Source organism: Delphinapterus leucas, chromosome 9, assembly GCF_059928025.1.
Source record: "Delphinapterus leucas isolate spDelLeu-1000000601 "Yukka" chromosome 9, BTC_Dleu_Yukka2, whole genome shotgun sequence".
NCBI classification, from domain to species: domain Eukaryota; kingdom Metazoa; phylum Chordata; class Mammalia; order Artiodactyla; family Monodontidae; genus Delphinapterus; species Delphinapterus leucas.
This window is the reverse complement of record NC_143137.1, coordinates 76,549,541-76,565,377: the sequence shown is the minus strand read 5'-3', so window position 1 is coordinate 76,565,377 and position 15,837 is coordinate 76,549,541. Positions and strand designations below refer to the sequence as shown.

General features: G+C 40.3%; 1 protein-coding gene across 1 annotated transcript in view; it reads left to right on the top strand.

Moving 5' to 3' along the window:
- The window catches only part of GRM3 (glutamate metabotropic receptor 3), a 106,125-nt gene that overhangs the window by 13,075 nt on the left and 77,213 nt on the right, over positions 1-15,837 (top strand). Inside the window, exon 2 of the mRNA XM_030759742.2 lies at positions 7,875-8,730. Within this exon, the coding sequence (XP_030615602.1) occupies positions 7,875-8,730 (856 nt within the window). The remainder of the gene's footprint in view (positions 1-7,874; positions 8,731-15,837) is intronic.

The window sequence follows — 15,837 nt, the reverse complement described above, 5'->3', positions numbered from 1 at the left end:
CACTAGACGTACATACGCCTTTTTGTCTTCTGCTGAAAAAAAAAAAATGTTTGGCACTGTGTCACCACAGAAGGCATGACGGTCACGTTTAAAATGGATACATCATGGATAACCTGAATGGGAAGAGTGACCCCAGGATATGGGAGTTCACAGGTGACTCTGAATTTTCCAATTCATATTCCCTTTTTCCACAACCTCAAAGAATAGACTACCCGAGCTCTTTCCCATAGTTTACATTCTTTTTTTCCCCCATGATCGAAGCATCACTGAAATGAAGCATGACACCTGGAATTCTAAAGAGTCCCTGTGACTTGCTGAAAAATGTCGGGAGAAGTAAAACTCCCCAATAAATTGGTCTTTAACTCAACATTCCCAGCCGTGAATAAGGATGGTTTGGATGCCTACAGTAGCATCACTTCACAGCTGGCTACTGATTATGGGAAAGACATTCCCAAGAAAGAATAAGAACTGAGCAACTGACGTGAGCGCTGAGTGTGTCCGGTTGCTTACCTATCTTGTACATGACGCATTTGTCTCCAGGAAAACCTTACCTTATCAGCAGAGCTAGTAAGCGTTCATCTGATGAAGTCTTCCCTTAGGTATATGTTTATATGATTCCTACTTTAGGTTTATGTGGTTTGAGGACTAAGGCTCCATGGTAAGGCCTTAGTTTGTCTTCCTTAAGACAAAAAGGCACCTTTGTAGCTCAAAGGAAATTGGTGCACTGGCCAGATCCCGTTGGGGTGATATTGACTTCCTTTTGTATATTCCTAGTCAGTTACGCAGAGATAATTTGGAGAAATCGGTTTAACGGTAGTATGAAAAATCTTTGCTTCAGCTACCTCAACGTCTAAGCCAATTGTCTATGTGTCGTCTCATTTTGGTGAAAACTTGACAAGGATTAATGAAGGATCCACACTGCACAGAATATTGTTTATAGGTAGTGTTTGAGAGGAGCTTTACACTGCTTGCTGGTGGGTAGCTAGTTTGGGGGCCGGGGAGTTCCCACAGAAACGTATCCTTGCAATTAGGAAAGGTCACATGAAAGAGCAGGAAGCTATCAACTCATTTATCATTTATTTAACAAACAATAGGGAGCATCTCTCTACTCTGCAAGGCATGGAGGAAACAGAGATTAACAATGTTCATTCCCTGTTTTTCAGAGTTTTCACTCCAGTAGAGGAATTAGTGAATCATCTAGAAGTAACCATACGCTTTGATTAGTGCCATGAGGGAAATACATAGAGGAGTGACAGAGTCTCAGAAGGTGGGCACACAACTTGGCCTGAAATGACAAATCAAGGCAGGTTTCTCAGAGAAGGGGCCCTTGAATGGATTCACTGAACAGACAAGTGGTAAAGGTCATTCTAAGCACAAGGAACAACACATGCAAAGGCGCATAGATTTGAGGAAATAACTATATAGAGAAACCATATAGAGTTGAGTTCATTTGGAGGGGAAAATAATGGGAAAATGGTAGCAGAAGTTCAACAGCATGTACCATTGGTTTGGTGGACAACTATTGCTGGTGAAAGCCATCTTAAATGACTCCAGCTTAAAACCGCGAAAATGGGACAAAGACAAAAATACTCATTTCAGACCATAGCATCTACTGGAAAATGTAATAGTAGCTGGCCAAGCCTAGCACCTTAAGCATTTCTCCTCGAGTCAAAAAAAAAGTAATACATTTGTGACTTGAGAGGTTACAGTGAAAACATTGCACAACATAGTCTGGAATAAATTCAAACCACCCAGAAAGTGGATACCCCAAGGTGTTTGAACATTGAACATAAAACTATAGTACACACTACATGCAGAAAGGGTGTCTGCAAAACTTGTATGTGGCCTCTCAGGCCCTAGGAAACAACAGGCTCTGCCATAAGGTCTTGGTGTTTCTCACATAAATCATAAAGCCAAACCCGATCATGATATTTATAGCTTGAAGCTTTCAAACTCCCAGCTGAAATGTCCCCTGGTTTCTTAGACAACTGTTCTTATCTCGCTAGATGGTCAGTCAGTAAACAAACGTCTATGGAACCATCTCAAAGTATAGACTGACAAATGAAAAAGTATACTTTTTTTTTTTTTTTTTTTGCAGTACGTGGGCCTCTCACTGTTGTGGCCTCTCCCATTGCGGAGCACAGGCTCCGGATGCGCAGGCTCAGCGGCCATGGCTCACGGGCCCAGCCGCTCCGCGGCACGTGGGATCCTCCCAAACCAGGGCACGAACCCGTGTCCCCTGCATCGGCAGGTGGACTCTCAACCACTGCGCCACCAGGGAAGCCCGAAAAAGTATACTTTTGATAACAAGGAATGATTGCTCATGGTCCTCCAATCAAGGAGTTAGTGCCTTGACAAGTGAAAAAAGACAGACATACTATAACTTAAAATATATCGTTGCTATATTGTAATGAGAGGAATCCCATACGGCAGAGGCTAAGAGCTTGAATTACGGAATGGATCGAATAAGTGTGGGAAGTGGAGCATAGTGTCAGATGCCTGGGATCAGATTCTGTCTCTATCACCTAGGGGCTCTTCAGCAGGATCCCTAGGTGCTCTGTGCCTCAGTCCCTCAATCTGTAAAATGGGATAATGGTAGTATCAGCCTCATAAGATTGTTATGAGGATTAAAGAAGATAATATATCTACAACAGTAGATCTAAATTCATATATAAAGAGAGCAAACCGCTTAATAATCCCTCTTGGACTTTAGCCCCCCTTGGATTTTTGGTGGACTATTGCAACATTCAACTTTGCATGTGTATCCTCATTTTTTCCCTAGTTTTCTTAGCCTTTCTTCACTTGTGTAATTTTAACTTAAATCCACAAACATACATCTCTCCCTATGTAATACCACCTTATTGCCAGAGAAGGAGACTAGACCTTTGGAAAAATCAAGAGACTGGGCTCTAATCTTAATTTTTTGCTTATTGGTTGTGTAAAATTTGGAAATTCACTTCACTCTGGGAGCTTCAGTTTCCTCACCTATAAAGCAAAAGGCTTAGATTATCTTCATGGCTTCTTCTAGCTCTAAAATGTAATGATCTTATAGCTTATTTATATCTTTTTCCAAAGTCATTGATAAAAATTTAATCTCACTTGACCACCTCATACAGACTTTCTTTCAAGCTGTTCTCTTTTAGTGTATTTAACTTTTTCACCCAATTCCTATCATTTTCCCTTTTTCACAAGAGTCCAAGTAATGTCACCAATACCTGTTGAAGTCACAGGCCATGGCTACAACTCCTCCCTAAATGGTTCAACTAATGTTGAAAACACTCTAGTGAGGGGCTTCCCTGGTGGCGCAGTGGTTGAGAGTCCGCCTGCCGATGCACGGGACACGGGTTCGTGCCCTGGTTCGGGAAGATCCTACATGCCGCGGAGCGGCTGGACCCGTGAGCCATGGCCACGGAGCCTGTGCTCCGCAACGGGAGAGGCCGCAACAGTGAGAGGCCCGCATACCGCAAAAAAAAAAAAAAAAAAGACTCTAGTGAAACTGATTCTTAGTGAATCCATGCTGATTCCCTGTAACTGTCTTGTTCATTTCTAAGTGCCTGCTTGCTCTCTACTGGAAACTCTATTTTAGAAAATTACCAAACTGTATCATGGTTATTGATTTATATTTATTCCTCATTTGTACTTGCTGAATTTGCCCTTACTCCTCCATTTTTACCCTCTGACAGTCCTCCCGTTATTGGTTTCTCAGAAATTATTAATAATGATTATCTAATTTAATCTGCAATATCTTCCAGAACTCAGAGCTGGAGGCAAACTTCATTGATTATGGGCTTTTCTTTCGGTCTTCTGTCCTACTTGGGTGTGAGAGAACTTTTTCATATATTTGCTTCACCATTTCCAGGTTAGGAAACATTCTCACTTAGGAGCAAGAAGGACACTGGGCAGTGTCTTTCTTTCACTCTTGTGGAACCAGCTGTCTCATCCAGCGATTTTATCTCTTCTCACCACACCTTTTCCTAAAATGTAATTTAAAAAAAATAACAACAACAAAAATCACTCCATTTTCACATTCTGTGCTTTAGTCTCCCTAATCCTCACAGGTTCCTGCCAATCTTTTACATTGTCCACGAGGCTGCCCAAGGACCTAACACACCTACAGCTTTCATCCTCTCACTAGTCCTTTCAACATTCAAATGCCCCATTAGAGCCTAGCAGCCCAGTGGCTTCTTTGGAGGTCTTGTCTCTTCTGTCTTATTGAGACTATTATGTGTTGTCTGAATTATTTTCTAAGCCTTCATATTGCTCTTAAGCTATATACCTTTTTATTAGAGTTTCTAACCATGAGAAGTATATCTCGACTTTTCAAGTGGTTTTTTCCTAAAGGATATAACTAGATCTTTTTTCCTTCCTCCACTCCTACTAAAACTATAATTGGGTAACTTTCTGCCAAAAGTCCACATTATTTCCCCATCCTAAAACGATCTTTTATTTTTAAAATGATGTCCAATGTAGGAGTCCCCTTATTTCTTCATGATTTCACAGAAGAAACCATATGGCCAGTAAAGTAAGTCAGGAACATTTCAGACACCCAGTTTTTAGGCAAATGACACAGGAAACACCCAGCTGACAATTATCTGGCTATCCCCCAACCCTAGTTTTAAGTTTTATGTTAAAAAGGACGCTCCTAATAGCAATTAGGTGATCCATGGAGTAAACCACAACACTGCTTCAGTTCCTCCCTCCTGTCTTTCTGTGTTTCAGACCTCAGATTCGAAGTCACACAGAAGACAGCAGACAGGAGGTTATGAGAGGACAGCCAGGGCCCTTAAGGTCAAAAGACCTGCTTCTGAATCTTGATTTTGCCCTCACTTTCTAATCATATCATTATGAAGAAGCTTCTTCATCTAGCAGAACTCAGTTTGTGCATCTCTAAAATGGAGAAAACAATATTCATCATAAAAGGCAGTTGTGAATATCAAAGGAGAAAATATACACATAAATACCCAGTACATTAGCAACTGGTTTTACAACAGTATAAACATTTTGAAAATGCACAAACCAGACAAAGAACTTTATTCTTCTCTAGAAATCAGGTTGGGGTGGGTGAGGGAGGGAAAGGAAGGGAGATTTATAATCTGCTGATTTCTGTAGTATTTACTTTTTACATTAAGCATTTTTACTCTTGTAATCTAAGGAAACTAGTTTTAAAATTAACAGTTCACCATGACAAAAGGACTTCAACACTTTGTTCTATCATTCATTTGCAGCACATGTATTTCTAATGTAACTCTGAACATCATAATTTTGACTATATGATTGCTCCATGTTATTTAATATAGGAAATACAATTGAGATTATACTTACTCCTTTATGAGTGTTCCATTCTCACGTTTAGCTCACTAAATATGCCTCCTTTTTCTAAAGTAGGCTGTAGTTTCCTCATTAAACACACACACATATAACTATTCTTTTAATTATTGAAGTAGAGTTGATTTATAAAGTTGTGTTAGTTTCAGATGTGTAGCAAAGTGATTCAGATATATATGTGTATATATATTCTTCTTCAGATTCTTTCCCATGATAGGTTATTACAAGATATTGAATATAGTTCCCTGCGCTATACAGGTCTGTATTATCTGTTTTATATACAGTAGTGTGTATATCAGATAACTACTCTTAAAATGATGGCAATAGTTGCAGTTTTATTCTAACCCACCATCTTCCCACCCATGCTACAGCTCACTGTGCTCCTTCACAGCCCAGAGAATCTTCTCCATATTTCCATCATTCTATGGTTACTTCACTGTCTTGTACAGTCTGCCTTGTTTGTAAATTGTTCTCAGATATCCCGGAGGGGTAGAATGAAGCCACAGGACCCTATCCGTCAAAAGACAAGAACTTTTTTCTTCAGCAGCTTTTCATTACTCATATCCCTCCGGGAGAAAAAAGTTTCAGCAGTTTAGGACCCTTTCACTGTGTTTCCTAGATGCCAGAAAATGATGCCTCTGGGCATTTTTCAGGGGCTTTCATTCTCTGCCTCCCTGAGGGGTTCAGGTCCTGATGAATAGAACCTGAAGATTAGAAAACTGTAGCATCCAGAAGAGATGGCCTCTCCAGTGTCACCCAGAAACTCCAGAATCAAGCCAAGCGCATGCACAGACAGGGCTCTTATCACCAGTCTGCCACAGTGGTACTTGCATCCGAAAGAAGCCAGGTACTCAGTACAGAAGTGATGACAGTGCTGGCTCAGTGCCATCTCAATCAGGCTAAGTAAACAAGTAACACCCCCCCTGTTCAAATGAACCAATAGAGGTCATTTTGTTCAGGGTGTCTAGGCGTGAGAAAAGAAAAAGTAAATGGCATACTAGCCTTCATCCATCCACTCACCTCCATTCCCCAAAATTCACTCACATCCTAGGATATATATTAAAAAACAGTCTTTACCAAATGCAAAAAGTATCTGGATCCTAAATTTGCATTATATTGTGTGCTAAGCGCCAGATTTTCTTGCTGTTCTCTTTGTAGTTATGTGAGAGGTACCAGGATTTGAAAAGATATGGAAAACATTTTTGATAGCTCTAGGCTACATTAAGGGTTGGTTTTAATAGCAGTCCCGATCTCTAAGAACATGCCACGTGGCTGTGTATGAATTTGGCTGTTGGTTTCTGTTGCCAGATGAAATGATGATTAATCAGGACTCAGCTGTGAGTTGTTTGATAGTACTTGTGCTCTTTGCTAACAGCTGCTTATTTCAAGCTGTGCTTCCTACATGTCAAATATAAACCTGAAACCACAATTTCCAGAAGGGATATTTCAAAGTACGCAGAGTATGTTGGAATATTCAACGTTGTTTCCAATTAAAGTCCACTTAGTATATTATGTAACTAAAGTCAGTGAAAAGATAGAAATGTTCAGAATACATGAGGTAGGTAGCCAGGAAAAACAAAAACAAACTTGTTATTAGATTTACATATAATCTGTGTATATATTTTAAAACGTATAAATTTCACAAATACTCTAAGTATAAAATGCTCCTTGATACGCTAGTGTCACTTTCCTTTTTTATTCTGTAATAAATAAAAACAGTGAAATATTATTGACAGGTAAATAACAATTTTACATTCTTTATTCGAAATAAGTAAACATTTTAAAGTAAATGGTTCTTTTTTTGACCAGGTCCTCGACACTTCCTTATTTGCTTTTTAATCAAAAATATCATAAGAATAGCATTTGTATTCTTGGACTATGTATACTCCAAACAGAAACAAAATGTTGAAAAGGCAAAGAAAATGTTGGTCAAGCCCGTCAGAAGTTTAGAAAGGTATATGCCTAAAATTTGGCATGCACCAAAAAAAAAATGGATTTTTTTTTTGTTTTGGCTTAACCTAGATAATAAATGTCTAATGTGGACTGTCCATGTGGCATACAGTTCCCAAATTAAACTCTTTCAGAGACTGCTGTTTTTAGCAAAAGAGGGGGAAGTGAGAATTAGACAACACCCAGCCTCTTTCTATACAACCGCAGCCAAGTTGTCTAAAAACCTAATTGGGCCAATTCACTGTAGTTCATTGTTAGACTGAGTTATAAGAGGACCCCAGAAACTTAAAACAACTTCACTGGGACACCTGAACAGGATTGATCCTGGTCCAGCGTCTATTATAAAGTCTAGGAGAGAAAGAGGAGTGCCCTTCCCATTTCTCTGTCTTTTCCCCACCCTTGAATTACCTGTTTGGGACCTACTCCCTAATACTCCAAATACAGAATCCAGGGAAGTATCTTGCAAAGCGTCCAGAAAAGCTTAGCGATCTAGAGGTGAAAAGGGAGCTGGGTAAAGGCCTGCTATCCTTTATCTTTCATGTGCAGTGAGTTCCCTCCGGGTTTCTAAAAATGGTACTTCCCCTGTCTCCCTCCCCCAGGTGGCCAACCTGCTGAGGCTGTTCCAGATCCCGCAGATAAGCTACGCGTCCACCAGCGCCAAGCTCAGCGACAAGTCGCGCTATGATTATTTTGCCAGGACCGTGCCCCCCGACTTCTACCAGGCCAAAGCCATGGCCGAGATCTTGCGTTTCTTCAACTGGACCTACGTGTCCACTGTGGCCTCCGAGGGCGATTACGGGGAGACAGGGATCGAGGCGTTCGAGCAGGAAGCCCGCCTGCGCAACATCTGCATCGCCACGGCGGAGAAGGTGGGGCGCTCCAACATCCGCAAGTCCTACGACAGCGTGATCCGCGAGCTCCTGCAGAAGCCCAACGCGCGCGTCGTGGTCCTCTTCATGCGCAGCGACGACTCGCGCGAGCTCATCGCCGCCGCCAGCCGCGCCAACGCCTCCTTCACCTGGGTGGCGAGCGACGGCTGGGGCGCGCAGGAGAGCATCGTCAAGGGCAGCGAGCACGTGGCCGACGGCGCCATCACCCTGGAGCTAGCCTCCCAGCGCATCCGCCAGTTCGACCGCTACTTCCAGAGCCTCAGCCCCTACAGCAACCACCGCAACCCCTGGTTCCGGGACTTCTGGGAGCAGAAGTTCCAGTGTAGCCTCCAGAACAAGCACAACCACCGGCGCCCTTGCGACAAGCACCTGGCCATCGACAGCAGCAACTACGAACAAGAATCCAAGATCATGTTCGTGGTGAACGCGGTGTACGCCATGGCCCACGCCCTGCACAAAATGCAGCGCACCCTCTGTCCCAACACCACCAAGCTCTGCGACGCCATGAGGATCCTGGACGGGAAGAAGTTGTACAAGGATTACTTGCTGAAAATCAACTTCACAGGTAAGCGAGGAGCCTTTAATCATCTTCTGTGGTTCGAACAGTGAATCAAAGAGAAATCAAATACTTCTGCCCCCGACTCAGAAATCTTTTTTTTCAGACCTACACAAGGGGCTCAAACTGTGAAATATTCCAAGATGCGATACAATGGCTTTTTGATGTTCTTACTTATTTTTGAGTGAATATCTTGGCTGGTACACCACATGAAATTGAAAGGCCCCCTAGGCTGCACTGATATGTGGTAGCTGCCTAGACGCGGGCCATGCTACATTTATTCTCTTTCTTGTGATTAGCTGTAGGATATGACACGTGTGATATAGGCATTTAATCTTCTTTAGCAGAATTGACAACTCTCTAAGGAACATAAACTTCCAAACTTTCCTTTTGGGTGATTTGACCAAAAGAGTCTCATAACTTTCTCAGTGGGGGAGAGAAAAAAAGTCACTCTTTTCCCAGAGCCTAATTAGGGAGGGAGAGGGAAAGATACTCAGAGCATGGTGATTCCAGGCATTTCAGTTTATGTCTTCTGCTGTACAGCAACATTTCCATGTCAGTATTAAGGGCTGTGGATTTTCTCAAATGATGTTATGAAATGAAACTGTTTTCCTGGGAGCTTGACTTTAAGCAAACTGAAGACTGATGGAAGTCATTCTGATACAGACGTGAAATTCCAAAGGTGTATTCAAAGTGGCTCTTGCTGCGACTTCATTTCTTTATAAATATGGTCTAAACATTTCTCAATATAGCACTGTGTTTTGATGCACTACTAATATATAAAAAGCAAGAAATCTTTAGAACTGCATTCTCTTCTAAGGTGCATGTGATATCAGTGCATTAAGGTACCAGTTTGGGGGATTTTAGCTTAATCCTAAACCCTAAAATGGTAAGTAATATTATTGGGCACAAAAGATTTTGATGCCAAAAATATTACAATGATAAAATGCTTTCATTGTCTAAATTGCTAATCATCTCCCATGCCACTAGGGCATCATTCTAGTCTGCAGAGTCTGTTTCAATTGATTTATCATCCAAGACATGAAAGTTTGTATGCTCAAATCATACTACCATTGGAGCAAGTGGCAGTTCTCACATCTCCCTTACAGATTTGACTCAGAAGTCAAATGACCTGAAAAATCACTGGTAGTACTGAGAAAAGACCTCATGACAATTGGCTCCTATTCTAGAACTCTAACCCCTAAACTAGCCTTGAAAATAAGCACAAAAATTACCAGACTGCATTTTTGCACATCCTTTCTTCATTCCACCCAGAGGGAGCCAAAAGTACAGAGGTCAATTATGTCAGTATTCCCTGCTATTCATCTGATGGATACCATCTTTATCATTAGAATGACCACTGTAAATGTTAAGATTAAAACTTTCCTGTGCCCTGTACTCCCACAGGTATATTCCACATAGGAATGTGTGTGTGTGTGTGTGTGTGTGTGTGTGTGTGTTCCATATATTTATTTATTTATTCAGGATTCATCTCAAAATCCCAGATCATTTCACACTGACATCTCCAGAATATAAGATTGCACCACAGTGTCAGTAAAAAAGAATATCTTTACTCTAAATATAAATGAACTCTCAGGTATCTGAGATGAATAAGATTAGCACCCTTCTCCCCTTTCAGACTAACCTTGGGGTAACCATTTATCTTTATGCACCACAAGTATTAATTAACTCTGTTATTGTAGTTCATTACTCCCTAGGATGCAAATAGACAAATACATCCACTCATCAACAGCTAATAAAAAGAAACCTCTTGGATTTCAGAGAGCCCTTACAAGGTGTTTTCTGTAAGCAAAATATTTTCCTTCATTTCACTGACTGAGTCTTAAATGGCAAAGAAAAGTGAAGAAATAAGGCCATTATTTGGATAAATAAAACAACAGGATCTTCTTTTATTTTTGAATTTTATTATATTTTTTTTTTATACAGCAGGTTCTTATTAGACATCAGTTTTATACACATCAGTGTATACATGTCAATCCCAATCGCCCAATTCATCACACCCCCACCCCCACCCCCACCACCACTTTCCCAGCTTGGTGTCAATACGTTTGTTCTCTACATCTGTCTCTCAAATTCTGCCCTGCAAATCGGTTGATCTGTACCATTTTTCTAGGATCCACATACATGCATTGATATACGATATTTGTTTTTCCCTTTCTGACTTACTTCACTCTGTAAGACAGTCTCTAGATCCATCCACATCTCAACAAATGACACAATTTTGTTCCTTTTTATGGCTGAGTAATATTCCATTGTATATATGTACCACATCTTCTTTATCCATTCGTCTGTCAATGGGCATTTAGGTTGCTTCCATGACCTGGCTATTGTAAATAGTGCTGCAATGAACATTGGGGTGCGTGTATCCTTTTGAATTATGGTTTTCTCAGGGTATATGTCCAGTAGTGGGATTGCTGGATCATATGGTAATTCTATTTTTAGTTTTTTAAGGAACCTCTATACTGTTCTCCATACTGGCTGTATCAATTTACATTCCCACCAACAGTGCAAGAGGGTTCCCTTTTCTCCACACCCTCTCCAGCATTTGTTGTTTGTAGATTTTTTGATGATGCCCATTCTAACTGGTGTGAGGTGATACCTCATTGTACTTTTGATTTGCATTTCTCTAATAATTAGTGATGTTGAGCAGCTTTTCATGTGCTTCTTGGCCATCTGTATGTCTTCTTTGGAGAAATGTCTATTTAGGTCTTCTGCCCATTTTTGGATTGGGTTGTTTGTTTTTTTTAATTTTAAGCTGCATGAGCTGTTTATATATTTGGCAGATTAATCCTTTGTCCATTGATTCGTTTGCAAATATTTTCTCCCATTCTGAGGGTTGTCTTTTCCTCTTGTTTATGGTATCCTTTGCTGTACAAAAGCTTTGAAGTTTCATTAGGTCCCATTTGTTTATTTTTGTTTTTATTTCCATTTCTCTAGGAGGTGGGTCAAAAAGGATCTTGCAGTGATTTATGTCATAGAGTGTTCTGCCTATGTTTTCCTCTAAGAGTTTTATAATGTCTGGTCTTACATTTAGGTCTCTAATCCATTTTGAGTTTATTTTTGTGTATGGTGTTAGGGAGTGGCCTAATTTCATTCTTTTACATGTAGCTGTCCAGTTTTTCCAGCACCACTTATTGAAGAGACTGTCTTTTCTCCATTGTATATCCTTGCCTCCTTTGTCATATATTAGTTGACCATAGGTGCGTGGGTTTATCTCTGGGCTTTCTATCTTGTTCCATTGATCTATGTTTTTGTTTTTCTGCCAGTACCATACTGTGTTGATTACTGTAGCTTTGTAGTATAGTCTGAAGTCAGGGAGTCTGATTCCTCCAGCTCCGCTTTTTTCCCACAAGACTGCTTTGGCTATTCGGGGTCTTTTAGGTCTCCTTACAAATTTTAAGATTTTTTGTTCTAGTTCTGTAAAAAATGCCATTGGTAATTTGATAGGGATTGCACTGAATCTGTAGATTGCTTTGGGTAGTATAGTCATTTTCACAACATTGATTCTTCCAATCCAAGAACATGGTATATCTCTCCATCTGTTGGTATCATCTTTAATTTCTTTCATCAGTGTCTTATAGTATTCTGCATACAGGTCTTTTGTCTCCCTAGGTAGGTTTATTCCTAGGTATTTTATTCTTTTTGTTGCAACAGTAAATGGGAGTGTTTCCTTAATTTCTCTTTCAGATTTTTCATCATTAGTGTATAGGAATGCAAGAGATTTCTGTGCATCAATTTTGTATCCTGCTACTTTACCAAATTCATTGATTAGCTCTAGTAGTTTTCTGGTGGCATCTTTAGGATTCTCTATGTATAGTATCATGTCATCTGCAAACAGTGACACTTTTACTTCTTCTTTTCCAATTTGTATTCCTTTTATTTCTTTTTCTTCTCTGATTGCCGTGGCTAGGTCTTCCAAAACTATGTTGAATAACAGTGGTGAGAGTGGACATCCTTGTCTTGTTCCTGATCTTAGAGGAAATGCTTTCAGTTTTTCACCATTGAGAACGATGTTGGGTGTGGGTTTGCCGTATATGGCCTTTATTATGTTGAGGTAGTTTCCCTCTATGCCCACTTTCTGGAGAGTTTTTATCATAAATTGGTGTTGAATTTTGTCAAAAGCTTTTTCTGCATCTATTGAGATGATCATATGGTTTTTATTCTTCAGTTTGTTAATATGGTGTATCACATTGATTGATTTGCGTATATTGAAGAATCCTTGCATTGCTGGGATAAATCCAACTTAATCATGGAGTGTGATCCTTTTAATGTGTTGTTGGATTGTGTTTGCTAGCATTTTGTTGAGGATTTTTGCATCTATATTTATCAGTGATATTGGTGTGTAATATTCTTTTCTTGTAGTATCTTTGTCTGGTTTTGGTATCAGGGTGATGGTGGCCTCATAGAATGTGTTTGGGAGTGTTCCTTCCTCTGCAATTTTTTGGAAGAGTTTAAGAAGGATGGGTGTTAGGTCTTCTCTAAATGTTTGATAGAATTCACCTGTGAAGACATCTGGTCCTGGGCTTTTGTTTGTTGGAAGATTTTTTTTTTTTTTTTTTTTTGCGCTATGCGGGCCTCTCACGGTGGTGGCCTTTCCTGTTGCGGAGCGCAGGCTCCGGACGCGCAGGCTCAGCGGCCATGGCTTATGGGCCCAGCCACTTCACGGTATGTGGGATCCTCCCGGACTGGGGCACGAACCCGTGTCCCCTGCATCGGCAGGCGGACTCTCAACCACTGCACCACCAGGGAAGCCCTGTTGCAAGATTTTTCATCACAGTTTCAATTTCATTACTTGTGATTGGTCTGTTCATATTTTCTATTTCTTCCTGGTTCAGTCTTGGAAGGTTATACCTTTCTAAGAATTTGTCCATTTCTTCCAGGTTGTCCATTTTATTGGCATAGAGTTGCTTGTAGTAGTCTCTTAAGATGCTTTGTATTTCTGCAGTGTCTGCTGTAACATCTCCTTATCCATTTGTAATTTTATTGATTTGAGTCCTCTCCCTCTTTTTCTTGATGAGTCTGACTAATGGTTTATCAATTTTGTTTATCTTCTCAAAGAACCAGCTTTTAGTTTTATTGACCTTTGCTATTGTTTTCTTTGTTTCTATTTCATTTATTTCTGCTCTGATCTTTATGATTTCTCTCCTTCTGCTAACTTTGGGTTTTGTTTGTCCTTCTTTCTCTAGTTCCTTTAGGTGTAAGTTTAGATTGTTTATTTGAGATTTTTCTTGTTTCTTGAGGTAGGCTTGTATAGCTATGAACTTCCCTCTTAGAACTTCTTTTGCTGCCTCCCATAGGTTTTGGATCGTCATGTTTTCATTGTCATTTTTCTCTAGGTACTTTTTGATTTCCTCTTTGATTTCTTCAGTGATCTCTTGGTTATTTAGTAACGTGTTGTTTACCGTCCATGTGTTTGTGTTTTTTACGGATTTTTCCCCTGTAATTGATTTCTAATCTCATAGCGTTGTGGTCAGAAAAGATGCTTGACATGATTTCAAATTTCTTAAATTTACTGAAGCTTGATTTGTGAACCAAGGTGTGGTCTATCCTGGAGAATGTTCCGTGCGCACTGGAGAAGAAAGTGTAATCTGCAGTTTTTGGATGGAATGTTCTATAAATATCAATTAAATCTATCTGGTTTATTGTGTCATTTATAGCTTGTGTTTCCTTATTAATTTTCTGTTTGGATGATCTGTCCGTTGGTGTAAGTGAGGTGTTAAAGTCCCCCACTATTATTCTGCTACTGTCAGTTTCCTCTTTTATAGCTGTTAGCAGTTGCCTTATGTATTGAGGTGCTCCTATGTTGGGTGCATATATATTTATAATTGTTATCTCTTCACCTTGGATTGATCCCTTGATCATTATGTAGTGTCCTTCCTTGTCTCTTGTAACATTCTTTATTTTAAAGTCTATTTGATCTGATATGAGTATTGCTACTCCAGCTTTTTTTTTTTTTTTTTGGGGTACGTGGGCCTCTCACTATTGTGGCCTCTCCCGTTGTTGAGCACAGGCTCCGGATGCACAGGCTCAGCGGCCATGGCTCACAGGCCCAGCCGCTCTGCAGCATGTGGGATCTTCCCAGACCGGGGCACAAACCTGTGTCCCCTGCATTGGCAGGCGGACTCTCAACCACTGCGCCACCAGGGAAGCCCAACTCCAGCCTTCTTTTGATTTCCATTTGCATGGAATATCTTTTTCCATCCCCTCACTTTCAGTCTGTAAGTGTCCCTAGGTCTGAAGTGGGTCTCCTGTAGACAGCATATAGATGGGTCTTGTTTTTGTATCCATTCAGCAAGCCTGTGTCCTTTGGTTGGAACATTTAATCCATTCACGTTTAAAATAATTATTGATATGTATGTTCCTATGACCATTTTCTTAATTGTTTTGGGTTTGTTTTTGTGGGTCCTTTTCTCCTCTTGTGTTTCCCACTTAGAGAAGTTCCTTTAGCATTTGTTGTAGAGCTGGTTTGGTGGTGCTGAATTCTTTTCGCTTTTGCTTGTCTGTAAAGCTTTTGATTTCTTCATCGAATCTGAATGAGTTCCTTGCTGGGTAGAGTAATCTTGGTTGTAGGTTCTTCCTTTTCATCACTTTACGTATATCATTCCACTCCCTTCTGGCTTGTAGAGTTTCTGCTGAGATACCAGCTGTTAACCTTTGGGAGTTCCCTTGTATGTTATTTGTCAGTTTTCCCTTGATGCTTTCAATAATTTTTCTGTGTCTTTAATTTTTGCCCATTTGATTACTATGTGTCTCAGCGTGTTTCTCCTTGGGTTTATCCTGTATGGGACTCTCTGCGCTTCCTGGACTTGGGTGGCTATTTCCTTTTCCATGTTAGGGAAGTTTTCGACTATAATCTCTTCAGATATTTTCTTGGGTCCTTTCTCTCTCTCTTCTCCTTCTGGGGTCCCTATAATGCGAATGTTGTTGCATTTAATGTTGTCCCAGAGGTCTCTTAGGCTGTCTTCATTTCTTTTCATTCTTTTTTCTTCATTCTGTTCCAAAGCAGTGAATTCCACCATTCTGTCTTCCAGGTCACTTATCCGTTCTTCTGCCTCAGTTATTCTGCTACTGATTCCTTCTAGTGTAGTTTTCATT